This window comes from Macrobrachium nipponense, chromosome 20 (genome assembly GCF_015104395.2).
Source record: "Macrobrachium nipponense isolate FS-2020 chromosome 20, ASM1510439v2, whole genome shotgun sequence".
Classification (NCBI taxonomy): domain Eukaryota; kingdom Metazoa; phylum Arthropoda; class Malacostraca; order Decapoda; family Palaemonidae; genus Macrobrachium; species Macrobrachium nipponense.
This window is the reverse complement of record NC_061089.1, coordinates 14,356,827-14,371,134: the sequence shown is the minus strand read 5'-3', so window position 1 is coordinate 14,371,134 and position 14,308 is coordinate 14,356,827. Positions and strand designations below refer to the sequence as shown.

The window sequence follows — 14,308 nt, the reverse complement described above, 5'->3', positions numbered from 1 at the left end:
GAGCTAAATGTAAGATGCCCAAGGGTCTGCTGTGTTCTAAACATTCACCATGTTTCATGTGTGTAAATTACTCATTTAATGAAAAAATTAATCGTAAGACCAAAATTAATTACTGTATACATCACACATAGAGTATTTGTAACGACAGATTTTCCTTTCTGTTTGCAGATTTCAAGCCATTCGACTTAGATGCATGGTGGGGCAAGAGACTGTACCAAAAACTAACCCAGTCTTAATAAAACAAAAGTATTTCTGTACATGTATTTAGACAACTTGTAATGTACAAGTTTTTGTATGGCTCTATGTAAGTGTATACAGTACATATGTTTAGGAAACATGTTAAGTACAATTTATTTTTATTGGAATCTCTAAGGGAAACCCTCTTTTAAGATATCCTGAAGACATATTTGAATATATATATAGTAATTTGGATGGTAACCTCCTTTTTTTACGGCAAGCACCCTCCCTCCCCTGAAAGAAATAATAAGCATTTTGCTGTATCATGTGTTTTATTGTTCCTTGGTGTAGGAGGCCTCTGTTTGATTCTATTATGCCAGTTCTATTAATCTGTTCCCTTTTGTCAAATTGCTTAGTTTTGCTTCTGCTGTAATTTCTTTCTGCTGCTGCAAGGTTCCAGTTTATGTTGCAACCTAGACTACAGAGACTTGCAGTTACCTGAAGTGTTTGTACTTTAGTGAGACGGGAAAACTGGAGCAGGACACCTTTGTGAGAAATGAGCTGACGGAAATGATGTGAAGGTGAATGCCTGAAGTTATTGCAGAAGCAGCTAATTGATCACAGCTTGGAATCGAGTGTCATCAAGAAATATAAAGCGGCATTCTGCTGTTGGGTTCATTACTTACTGAAAGGCAAATTTTTACAACATGGTTTAGTTTCTTGTGGACTAAGTGAAAATATAACTTACGGTAAGTAGATGAGAATTGTTTAATCTATAAAGAAAATGAGTTGTGTATAATTTTAAAAGGCTATCCAACAAATTTATGTCATTTTGCTCTAACAATAGATGTAGAGTATGGACAGTGGCAGGTTTATCCTAATTGTATAATAAGAGTAGTCCCCATTTACTGTTTACCCTGATATTGGTGAAAGTTGGAAAGTGGCCCCTTTGGTTGCCATATGTAAGTAGATAACATTGTGTCCAGAGCAAAGCTTGAGGATCCAGGTGCAGGATGCACTAAGAGATGGAAAATCAATGCTTATGGTCCCTGAAAATAAAAAGTTAATAATGAAGAAACCACATGAGTTTAATGGGAAAGGTAGTAGATTGAAGTTTGTATTATGTATGTACTAGACATAAGTGATGTTCAGAAATGCTACACAGCAAGCATGAAGTATGAGATATTTGGAAAATGAAGAACATTATCGTGATAGATTAGCAAGTCATGAAAGTATAAGATTTGTGGTAAAGACCACAGATTGTGAAGCATTAGTTAAGAGGGCAATGAGAAGAATAGCTAGAGCATGCACGAAATGGGAGAGAGAGAATTAAGTTAATTGTGAATACAAAAGAGCCATTGGGAAAGAGTAAATTCCATAACAACCGTAATTTGCAAAACGGAAACCTGATCACTGACAAGGAAAGCAATTTTCAAACTGTTATTTTGGTAAGCAGTTTTAAAACTGTTATTACAAAATCTAGACCAGGGTGAATTACATAGAGATCTCATGATACAAAAGTAGATTAACCACCAGTTTCACAAACTAATAAATGTACATGTACAATTTTTATTTTTATCTAAGTTAAAGGCTGCTTACATGGCCAAGTGAGCTACCACTGTTTTCGTCAGTAAATTCCCTTTCAGGAGAGTGAGTATAAGCCTTCATATGGTAAAATTATCATGAATCCTTGTAATATTTAGGTTATTGTTAATTTATTGCAACTTTTTAGTTGCGGACGGTGGCTCTGGTTAAGAGAGATCTATTGTAAAAGTCCATATAAAATTAGTAGTGGTTTCCATTAAAATAGCTTTTATCGTTTTCTATGTTGAAAATCTAGTATAAGAAAATAGGATTTCAGATTTCTCGATGCCTCTTACAGTTATCATTACAACGTTTGATTTTTTAGACAATTCTTCATAAAGCATTAAGCAGGTATTACGATTTCCCCCTTCACGGGATTAACTACTGTTACCTAGTTCAGGTCCAAAGAATTCCAATACTTCAGCTCCAGTAAAGAGCCCAGATGCATTTGGCAAAAAAAAAAAAAAAAATAATTGATTTAACTTTGTCCGAACATTTTTCGGGGAAATTCACCATATCCGAGATATGAATGTATATTATCATCCTGGAAAAATTTCTGGGTGTTTTTGTTTACCTTAACACTGATAAAGTCGTGCTTTTGTTTACTTGATGCTAATTTGTTCTTCTGTAGAATTGCAGTGTGGACTGTGGTTCTGATGCGAGTTTTTCTTCTTCTTCTTCTTGAAATTGCATTGTGTTAAGGTGGTTACACACGTGCGAACCGAACCATGTATTGTAACCGATTCTTGTAACAAAAACGCAAGTGTGGACGGTTCCTCGAACCCGAACCCACGAGGTTCGAGGCTCCGTTCGCCCTCCGTCCCGGCAATTGTCGGTTTTTTGGCCCCGAATCAAAGGAAGGTCTCTTTGAACGTTACGCAATGTGTGGGCGGGACCTGTATTACGCGCGTATCAACACAGGTTGCTGAACTTGTTGACACCGACTATGAACAAGGCCGTCCACAGTAGAGTCCCTTATTTTGGTCAGTCAGTACGTGTAAGTCTACCATGGCTGATTGGAGTGAGGAAGAGGTCCTTCAATTTATTAGTTATTACGAAGAAAAGACTTTACTGTGGCCAGAAACTTCTTGGAATCTCATGTCAGCGAGTAATTCCCGACCACTGTATTCTACCCTTCTAGCTTGATTGCCACCATCTTCTTTTATTTCGCTTCATTTTCGTTAAATAATCTGTATAAATATACGGGGCAGCTGCTACTTGCATGGTGGCCATCGTCGGTAAACAACCCGGACACAGACAGACTGATGATCGCAGTGGATTGTAATGAAGTTACGTGTTTAACGTGGTTACGGTTCGTCCTCAACATTTTACACTTTGTAACCGTATATGCGTAACTCAGTTACACATACAAGGTTCGGCTCTCAAGTGTGTACGCACCTTTAGTTACGTCGTATGTCAAGGAGTCACGTGACCTCGTGAAAATCTTCCAAGTTCCAGGTGTCGGACATTTTCTAGTGTCATAATGTCATTTGGTTCAAGGCTTTCATGGACGGAAGATATGTTCAGTTTATGGTCGTGTAATTTTGATTGTTTTCGTTTAATTCACAATTTTTATGAAAATGAATTAAATGCGTCGATTTTTTTTTAAGGCACCGTGAAGTGTTACCTGCAGTAGTGGATTATTTTTAGTGTAATAAGCAGTGTAAGTTTAGAGAGGATAAAAACGTTTGGCGTTGTACCGCTTATGTTACCGACGAAAGACTTAAAATATCCACCTTTAAGTGACCCTCATCCACCATCACCACCCAGGGAACCACTTTCTGATGACGACGGCGACAAAGATGACATTGTAGAGGAGCCACAACCATTTTGTTCTGGGTATAAACCATCAAAACTTTCTTGTCCACTCAATCAAGGCAATTTTATAATTTCCTTTTAAAGTGAAAGCAAGAAGCATACAAAATAAATGGTGGGGTCTATAAAGAATTTATGAATGTTAGACTATTGCAGGGACAAAACACATAATTAATTATAAACGCACAAGGGAGGAATGACACCATCAAGGGAGCCATTTCAAAGGCAATTCATATGAGGTACAGGGCTTTATTGTCTTTGTTATTTTACAATTTATGCATCTAAGTAGACAAACGGTGGATCTAAGCGGGACTATGAAACCCCTATCTTAATTTCCGTTCGCTAATTTAGGTTCCGAGATATGATTAATAAATGGGTATATTGGTATGTGCCTACTAACCTCCTGTATAACCCCTGTGGCTAGCGCGCGCAGCGCAACGTTACCGCTTGCCAGTAGCATATACGAGCTTGCCAAGAATCTCTCAAGTTGCGGATAGGGAGCGAATCGCCGTTCAGCCACACCCTTATGGTTAAGGGATGTTACACTATAGGCTAAGTTGCCTAATCTGGCATGGTAGGTATGCTCTGATGTTTTTTTTACCTCATTTTATTCAATAATTGAAATGCCATTGTGTGTCGATGGTGATTTACCCCGCCCAAAACCCCGCATTCCCAAAGGGTCCCAACCTAACTCAAAAGCAACTCATTTCCGCAATGTATTATCATAATTATTCAAAATACATAATTACTTTTAAAAAACGGAGTTGAAACTGTTGTAAAAATGAACCTATTTGAGTTATTTCCTGTTATAATTCGACACCTATATCATTGCAGTTGCAGCGACAACTTTTACTCCAAATATAAAATTAGTAGTGTCCCCCATCACAATAACTTTTCTTGTTTTCTATGGTTTCAAACATAATATAAGAAAATGAAATTTAGAACGATATCTGGGTGCCTCGTTCAGCTATCATTGCAACTTTTTTTTTTTTTTTTTTTCATGAAGCACTTTGCAGGCATTAGTCTATATACCATTTAAGGTCTCGAGTTCCTCCTTCACACTTTGCAGTTCTGTTATCCAGTTCAGGTCCAAATAATGCAATACTCGATCTCCCAGTAAATATTCTATTTTTCTCTTACTTTATTAACACTAAAGATAGGTACTACTTGTAAATTGATCCCAGTGTACTACTCATTTATTACCATTCAGCCATTCGATACTCCCTATCTTTTTTTTAGCATCCATACTTCCATAATGTTTAATCAATAAAATATAATTACCTTCAATGAAATCATAAAGATACAAGAGTTCAGATCTAATTAATTTTATTGAACACTAGAATTTATCATAGACTGTAAAATGTATTATTTTTAATATGTATGATTTTTTGTTTGATAAAAGAAGAGGCTGGAAAGTAGAAAATGTTTTGTTATATCCTCCGCTTCAGATTTTGAAAGAAATTTTAAGTCTTAAGTAGATATCCTCTTCGAGTAGAGACGTCATTACTGGTCACAGGGTGTCCTGACTCTAAGGTCTGGGTCTTTCGCCACACTGGACCTAAGAAGAGGAAAAAGACAAATGAAGGTCAATCTAAATGTTTTGACAGACTCAATTTCTACAGAGATGAATAATATCACTCCTGAAACGAGTATACGTAGTATATACTACGAGAGGCAGGCAAACAGACATGGGTGTAGCTAGGATGTAACAGATGGGGCCTTGGCTATTTGGTCAACCGAAATTTTGGTGAATAGACATAACTGAATTACGCAAATTGTAAAAATTAAACGAAATAAAAAAAAATACAAATCTTCCCAAAGGCTACAGAATTACATGGTATACAATTACAAACCACTGAAAATTTATTAATAACCCTCCAACCTTTTTAATGGCCATGCCCATGTGCACAAACGTACAAAGAGGAAGACTTACATTGACAGCCCAGTCGCAGGCATAAATCTTGTCGTTCCACAGGAGTCCGGGCATGCAGGAGACTGACCAAGCAATGCCCTCCATGCCACACTCACAGAACTTGGAACAGTCTTCTGGATGAGAGAAGTAAAGTGGAAAGTCGCCTTGAGGCACAGGGCAGCCCTTAGAAACCTCACTGGGACATCCGATCAGTGTGTTAGAGTAGGCGCCCTTTGAGCATGCGCACAAGGTAACAGAAAGGATAACAGCTAGTAAGAAGGCCTTCATCTGCAAAAACAAAAGGACACAGCACAACCATGAGAAAGTAACCGAAAATATGTATTGAATAACCAACCAAATTCACGTTTTGATGGCAGTAAACGATATTCCTTAATTCATGAGTTATTTTCAAATATATAATTTCTGACAAGTAACCTTGTTTCGACAAACGTTTAAGCAAAGTTGCTAGATGTAGCTAAAGTGCAGATCTGTTAAAGTGTGTCATGAATAGAAATTTGTATGATTTTCCATACAGTTTTTCTGGTTGCTCACCTTCTACGACAGTTAAGTAGCTGTGTACGATGCTCTGTTTGTATAGGCACTGTGTCTCAAGTATACACTCTCGCAAACGAATTCCCTATTTATACCTTTATGTCCCAGTTATTGGGGGTGAAGTGTGTGTCCCCCTTGAATGAACCAAAGCCTTTAATCGTTCGTTTGAATATGTAAATATGATTGCAGTTATCAGATCAGTTTTTCAATGACGCAAAAACTGAATTTGAGCCTATGAGATAACAAAATGCAATAACTATAAAATTGTGACGCTGATTAGCTAAGGTGTTATGTGTGGGGGTTCGAGTTGGTGTTTAGAGCAATTCAAGACAATGCAGAACGACGACAAACTTCCATGTCAATAATGAATGAAAATCTGAATGAAACTCATTTTTTATTAAAACGATAAAGAAATTCTTTATAATCCTTCGTTTTCAACACAGATCATTATATCTTCAACAAATCCTTTTTCAGTTTAATTCATTCCGTCTTTGGAATGACCATCTGAGATTGTTTTACCATAATGAGGTGCGATTATTCGGGGAACAATAATAAATACTCCACTTTGTGTAGTTTTATCATTTATTGGGGTTAGATACCCTTAAGCATTATCAGAATTGTAGATTTTTATTTAGGAAAGAAAGCATTAATGTTCAAGGTCTTCGTAACTCTCGAGGAATAAATGAGGCTTTATTTATTCAATCTGATTTTTAGCACTCGCTTTGCTCAGAAATTTCAATAAATCTATTCCTGTTTTCTGTCATACAATGAAATTCAAAATAGTCTTTTACAAACAAATGTAATCATTTCAATAGCATTTCTTCATACCAACGATTTTCAGAAACCTGGATTTCGTCACACCGTCACACCTTGATTTTGTGGTGTTCCAGGTTTATCAGATAAAAGGCTTCAGTTGTTCGGAAATACTTGAAATATTCGTCTCATTCAACGTGACTTCCTAATCTTCTACTGTTTGACTGCTCTTTGGTCCTTGGCTCTGACGTCATATATGAACCCATACAATGGTTGCGTCATTATATTTCTTGGTAATCATGCTAGCACAACACCCATGCGGCCATATCGCATGGCATAGAATATTGTATGGGTATATATACGCATGGATATGGGGATTCAATCGTCAGTTGTAAATTGATTCGCCACTGGCAACGATTGTCTCGTCGACTAGCAACTCCCGGTAGACAGGAAGGTTTGTAAATAAAGTGGCGTTTGTTTTAGGCAACTCTCGATATACATCGAATTTGCAAGAATATTAAACATTCACGGAACATTTTTATTTATTTATTTGTGTTTATTTATTTATTTATTTATTTATTTATTCATTTTAATGAATCTCCTATCTTCAGATGAAGACCTCACTCGTGGTTGCCGTCGTTTTGTTCACATTGCATGCATGCTCCAATATCGCGTATGCTGATCCACTTGTCGCCTGTCCTGGCGAAGTCTCTAAAGGCTGTCCCTATCCCCAAGGGCTATTCCCCGTCTATTTCTCTCATCCAAATGACTGCTCAAAGTTCTGTGAGTGTGGCATGGAGGCCATAGCCTGGGAAGTCTCTTGTATCCCTGGCCTACTCTGGAACGAAGATGTGCACGCCTGCGACTGGGCTGCTAACGTAAGTCTCTCATCTTTTTCTAACAATATTTTTAAACTTATGTCACAGGGGTCTCTAGTGAAATATTTCTTCCATATTCAGCGGACCATTACCGACTCGTTTTATTTACTTGACAGGTTGATTGTGGCGATAGAAGAAGGCCATGAGTAACTACACTTCAAATCTTTATAACGGCCTACCTTCAGGAGAGGCGGTTATCGTGAGAAGAAATCGAGATAGCCAGACATCCAGTTCTCCATCAAAATCTTGATTCATTGTAAAGCCTTTCATTGCCAAGAGAGGTTGTCCTTCTCTATTGTATTTATCCATACGTAGTTTGCAAATTAATTTCTTCCAAGTTCTTTAATAATGTATCAGAATCGAGTAAGGTACTATATACGTATTATCAATTTCATTCCTTTTATAGGAAATTTAGTTCTGTATTTCGTGCATAATTCCTTGGTGACTGGTTTTGTATAAGATCATTTCCATTTAATGCATCTTGACTGGTGTGCGTATTTTCAGCGCATCTAATTCAAGAATAGGAAAATAATTGGAACTGTTTACTTTCGAAGTTCACTTTTCAACTTCAATTATATCTTTCCCTTTTCTATCATTTTTCTTTTTTACCCAAAAATGTATCGTTTTATCTTTACGAACGGGTTACTTCTTCACGATTTTTCTTAAATTCAGTTAGGTGAAATTTCACCTCACTAACCTTATATAAACAAAGTTTTCTATACAATTACCTAAAGAAACCCGTATAATAAAAACTAACTCAATGTTACAAGTATTTACATTTCTGTTGCATATGCATCAAGTATACCAGAGAATATATAAAACTAGTCTTATAATTGTTGCTAATAATTTATCACAGCAATAACATCGTATGTTCAGTTCAGTGATCGAATTTTATTTAGTGTGTGAATAACGAATTAGACAGCGTTGAAAGACTATTTAGAAAATGAGTATTAGATCTCAAAGAAACTGATTAGATGAACGCTCACAATACTGAGGCAATTGCTTAAGGAATTAGTCTGTTGCAAAGTCTCCAGTCATTTGAATCGTAAGATGATGACTCATCACCACATTTACTTCGTAAAAGATTCTTAAAACACATACATATGTTCAGTTTGGTATTGATAAAAATGGCAAAACCCCTTGATAACGATAATCCAGAGGAGTATAAATGATTTACGGTAATGTAATATAAGTGATAAGGGGTAAACTACTCGACAATACTAATCCAGGAGGATATAAGAGACTGATATGCATATCCATTATAGCCTCAACTGCGGAGACGGGGAGCTGACTTCTTGTGTTAAGTGATGTCATGGATTTGGTCTTAATCACGGCCGGGTAACAAATTCGTTTTCTTAATAACGAGAAAAATATTCGGTTTTAGATCAGGATGTGAGCAGAGACATATGATCCTTCCAGCCTCGCCCTATATTGAATAAATATCGTCCCGCTACACAATGATGTTAGGAATATGCCGTCACAAGTTAACGAGGATCCACAAACACAGCCTGCACATACACTACAAACTTCGTATCCTATTTTCGCCATTCGAAAACCTCTCTACTTAACAAATAAGAAACAAACAACTATAGGCATAAAAAAATTCAGGCCATCAAATAATAACGAGATAGTCCGGTTATAATTAAATATGGAGTGTTGTTCCTTTAAGTTTATTTGCTGCCCTATCATCTTTATTATACCCGTTGCTTTTAATATAGCTTTTATGAACCTGTTAACCCATAGCATTTAACTAATAAGATTTAATACCATAAAAGAACTGGATCTGTTAGCTAGTACAAAACTCCTTACTGCATAATAATTAAGTTTAGCCTTACGAATTTCAAAGCTTGACAAATACCTATTCATATGTTGATACTTTGGTTTATCATTATTCCACTTTACAGTGTTTAAATATTTCGTGTTATTATTATTATAAATGTTCTTTGTTTGCAATAATGGATTGATATAAAATTGAATATTAATAGCTTCTACGAAAATGTTAAGTTTCTGTAAAAAAAAAAATTTTTTCAGAACATGTTGGTACAAAAATTAGGGATGATGTGGTTTCATATATATATATATATATATATATATATATATATATATATATATATATAATATATATATATATATCATCATGGCTATCACTCGATTCGAGTATGAATGTTCTGGGTTGTCGTTACTGATGGGTTCTTATGAGGCTATAAAATATTGGTAGTTTAATGGTCTTCCTTACAACTCTGAAGCAAAATAAATATTACCCAGTTCTTCACCGCCGTCCTTCCTTTACATGACTCATATGTTTATACCAAAGCTAATGTCGTAGCCTATCTCTGAACCCCAATACTAAAGATTAATGCTGGGTGTTCTCTATTTTTTCACTCGTGGAGTTAATTACCTGGTGTTCCTTCCAAGATCTTCATGTTTGAATGTTTAATGTTCACGCTAGGTAGAAAATCTCCAGTAAAATTATAGTCATACTGACTTCAGAGCTTCTATCACTTCCTTTGGGTTAACTTCCGAGTGTTCTTTCCGCAAGATTTCCTAAGATTCGGGATGAAGCCGCCTGCCCCATCGGCCTCCACTGAGCACGAGGTATATACATATCTCTCCAACAAAGACAAAAAATCAGAGGGATTAATTAACATGTTAAAACTTCCCAACTAGCAACACATGCTGACTCAGCAATTTGCAGTCAAAGAGTAATCTTATAATCGGAATGTGATCAGTGATATCATGCCTGACGGCATCACCGAAGATTGCCCTAATACTCGCCTGAAATTAATAATTTAATAGACTTTTGAAAACCCAGTCTGCAAATATGACTGTTCAACTGTTTGGTTACCTTTCGCTCTTCTCTTTATTTCATTTGATATCATTTAAAAGAAATGGGGAACTAGGGAAAGTTACAATTTTAAAGACATTTTACTAACACGTCGTAGCTATACATACATTGGATAGACAAATGATTTCTGAAGAATAAAATTTTATATATTATTTGCACTTTATCCCTTTAATAATAACAAGGATTATGGTATATATAGTAAATGTATGCAAACCATGCAGGTTAAAATTCCCTGCTTACTGCCTCCACCTCCGAAATTTTTTACAGCTGGTAAATTAACAAATTGTTATAATTAGTTTCCGTCGCTGTAATTCAAATAGTTTCCGACATACTACTGCCAGTGTAGCCACTTCTACGTTTAATAATGTTACCAGTTATAATAATGAGGGTTTTTTTTAACACCATTTCTAAATATTAGAATTTTGTATCCTTAATATTTCTTGTTGTGCTTAATGTGGAAAAGCAAACTAAAATGAATCGCAAATTTAATATCTTTACACACTAATGTTGGTAACAGTTGATTTCTCGGTCCGAGTTCGAGATTGAGGAATGCTACCGTATGTGGAGTCTTTTTTTTTTCTGCTATTTTAATCGAGAAGTATGGGTAGTAAGTGAATAGAGTTGGAACTAGATTGGTTCTTTGGTCTGAGTTTTATCGGGTAGTAAGTATAGCCTTCATTTCTTTGTCGTGGTTCATTTGGTACCTAGCCTATATGTAGTGTAACTCGTGTACTAGGTATAGATTATTCTGGGTAATTTTAAGTGTATTTTTAACATTTATTACGTTCATTTCGGAAGCAAATCGGTAGGCCAGCCCTTGGACCCCTAGGTTTACTAGGCTAGTACCTCTGTATCCTGCAAGTGCGAACATTGACTTAGGTTACTCTTTGCCGGCCTCCCCTTCCCATCCTGGCAAGGTCCTGGCGTCCCAATTAATTTTAGGCAGTAGATGTTTTGCCGTGTCACTGCAGACTACGTATTTGACCACCTACCCATATTTAGCCGCCATTTCCGGTGCACATGCGCAGTCGATTAGGTATTTTTGGAGGTAGATCTAGGTACCTAATAACTCCGTGTCAGGTAGTATTTCTATGGAAATTACTGTCTCCTATAGTATTTGGGTTGCTTATTAAGAATTCTAAGAATTTACTGATAATGTTTGGGGATCAACTGTAACTAACCCCCAGAATTTAGTAGGTAGAACCAAGGTATATAGAATGGTCAGGTAGAGTCATTTGTGGGGGGTTGCGGCTTATCCCTCCAAGAGCCGCGCCACCTGCAGGCCAGGTCAGGGCGAGAAGTCACTCAGCTACTGTTTCATTCAAATGTATATCATAGGTCACTTCAATCATCTCTGTATTGATTTATTTTTACATTCTTCGAATACAACCATAGTTTTGATTTTTTTATATAATCTAAATTATTATTTAAATAATGCCAAACAACTGCGCTGTGTTTGGTTGTTATTCAAATAGTAGAAAAAAGGAGGTATCATTTTTCCGATTCCCTCGTGATGAGGAAACAAGACGGAAATGGGTTCATCGTTGTACAGTAAACATTTTGAAGAAAATGCATGTAAAAGAGACCTGCAACAGGAACTTCTTGGATCGCGAGCCCCAGCAATGAAATTCAGACGTATGAATGTGAGGAAAGCAGTGCAACTTCTTTCGGAAACAACTTCTAAAGCTTTAGATTTTCATGGAAGTCAGGGACTTTTGAAGAGCATGTCCTGGGAAAGTACCAAGGACTTTATAAAGCTTGCCGACTCCTGGTTTGATGTGTTATATTCAAGGGTACCTTATGACAAAAAAAATCTAGACATGCTTATGGGATGCAACTGACGGAACAGAATAAAATCCTTGACAATATGAAGTGTACTGCTGAAACAATGCGAGTTTGCAGAAGTAAATTCTTGTCAAGGTTGCATGATATGTTGAAAAGTAAATATGATGTATCATACATAATTACCTCCAGACTTAACCAAGATGGACTGGAAAACATGTTTGGCTGTCTTAGACAAATGGGTGCAACTTATGATCATCCTACGCCATTTGAAGTCAGACACAGAATAAGGTCATATTTACTTGGCAAAATAAACTCTATAACTGGAAAAAATTGTAACTCGATGAAGGAGTGCGATTCTTCAAATATGTCGGAAGGAATGTTCAGTCAAGAGAAAAGTTGTGAAAATAATGATTCAAATGAAACTGATCTTGAAAGAGAGCTTATGATTTCTGCAATGGTGTTTGCCTCTACTGAAGATGAGAAGATGCCAGAAGAAGATTAAGAAAACTTTGAAAATGAATTTCATGAAAGAACTTTAGAGATGTTGCAGACGAAGAGGGCCTTCGATATGTTGGAGGTTATGTGGCATCTAAATTTCCAGATTATCAGTTCTTAGGATGTAAACTTAAAAAAGTGAAAGGTACCTGGATTAGTGCAGTAGAGCGACATGATGATAAATTAACGGAACCAAGTGCTGAGTTTTTTTTTAAATTAATTAAAGGTAATGGAAAAAATGTTTAAAACATACAATGGACAAAATACACTGAGACCAGGCAATGGAGTAATATGCGACTTGGTAGGCCATATTGAAAATTGTGTATCCTTGCCTTTTAAAGTAATATTGTTTTTTTGTCATGTCGGATGTTTTTTAGGATGAGAGCTCTGATTGCCCAAATTTTATCAAGTAGGCAAAACAAGAAAAAGATGCATAAATTAACTAAATAATGCCATAAAAATTTAAGTTTTTTTTGTTTTTTTTTTTCACTTTTACTAAGTATTTTTCATTTCCATTATGAAGCCAGATACTGTTATGTGTTATCTATGTCTATCTATGTTAGTTTATTAAATAATGTATTGTAAAATTGTAAATAAGCCTTTGTAAATAAATGCCAGGTCAAATGCTAATTGAATATTTATTTAAGTCCTGTCAAGCATATTAATTTAAGGTTTCTATTATATATTAGAGAGCCAAACATTATCAATCCACGATTTTGTATGTGTAGTACAGTGACCTATATGAATTCGAAAGAACACCAAATGTATACAAGACACTTAGAGGCCTAATCCCTTCGACCCAAGGTATTTGGGTTTCCCAAGGTAGTACTTGCCTTGACTGCTCCCACCCTCGCCTCCAGGCCTGTCACGGAAATACCCCACAACTACCCCCGCGAACAAAGTGACTGTACCTCTCTCCCTTATTCTATATACGTACCTATTGGCTGTCGTATTCGCAGGAACGTACCTACTAGTCTGTGCAGAGTTTTGCCTAGAATTACCCTTTTGGACTTTGGTATCTATCTATAGCTAGTTGCTTGTAAATGGGCTGAGCATGCAGCTTTTGTTTTGCCAGCTTCGTTATACCTAGTAAAAAAAAAAAAACTTTTAAGGTTAATGTAGCAAGAAGGCCTCACGCGGCTAAAATTATGATGTAAAAAGTTTCCTAGCATCCCTTAAATTTGTATGATGAAAGTAGTTAAGACAAATTAAGAACACATAGTAGGTAGGTAGTGTTAATGTAATGCCTACCAAGATTTTTGTGTCTATTAATGAGCAAATAAATGGCTAGCAATCCACTGTCATTGAAGGTGATCTTAATTATATTTATGGGGACTAAATTTTCTTGTGTGAGGTTGAGATTTGGGTAGTCCTACAAGTTTACTAGGGGTAGAAATTTATGCATTCCATAAAGTCAGCGTCAGCATGGTTTCATGCAATGTAAAAATGCCATACAAACAAACACATTCATCAAATATATGTTGAATCATGGCAAACAATGACAAAATTAGC

The 14,308-nt window shown here is 36.2% G+C and overlaps 1 protein-coding gene and 2 long non-coding RNA genes across 5 annotated transcripts in view; 2 read left to right on the top strand and 1 right to left on the bottom strand.

Annotated features, from left to right (window-relative positions):
• LOC135222088 (rho GTPase-activating protein gacF-like) overlaps window positions 1-500 on the top strand; it is a 95,917-nt gene extending 95,417 nt beyond the window's left edge. For all 3 annotated transcript variants that reach the window (XM_064260263.1, XM_064260274.1, XM_064260270.1), the window contains one exon: window positions 169-500. In XM_064260263.1, coding sequence (XP_064116333.1) covers window positions 169-236 — 68 coding nt within the window. In that variant the 3' untranslated portion in view covers window positions 237-500. The remainder of the gene's footprint in view (window positions 1-168) is intronic.
• Window positions 501-4,885: 4,385 nt separating this feature from the next.
• LOC135222111 (uncharacterized) lies at window positions 4,886-6,198 on the bottom strand. The gene is made up of 3 exons (XR_010316171.1): window positions 6,041-6,198; window positions 5,510-5,776; window positions 4,886-5,134 (listed from the first exon to the last, which is right to left on the bottom strand). It is a non-coding gene; the product is annotated as an uncharacterized LOC135222111 (long non-coding RNA).
• A 151-nt stretch (window positions 6,199-6,349) lies between these two features.
• Window positions 6,350-9,685, top strand: LOC135222119 (uncharacterized). The gene is made up of 3 exons (XR_010316172.1): window positions 6,350-7,247; window positions 7,405-7,671; window positions 7,788-9,685. It is a non-coding gene; the product is annotated as an uncharacterized LOC135222119 (long non-coding RNA).
• Window positions 9,686-14,308: the final 4,623 nt, after the last annotated feature.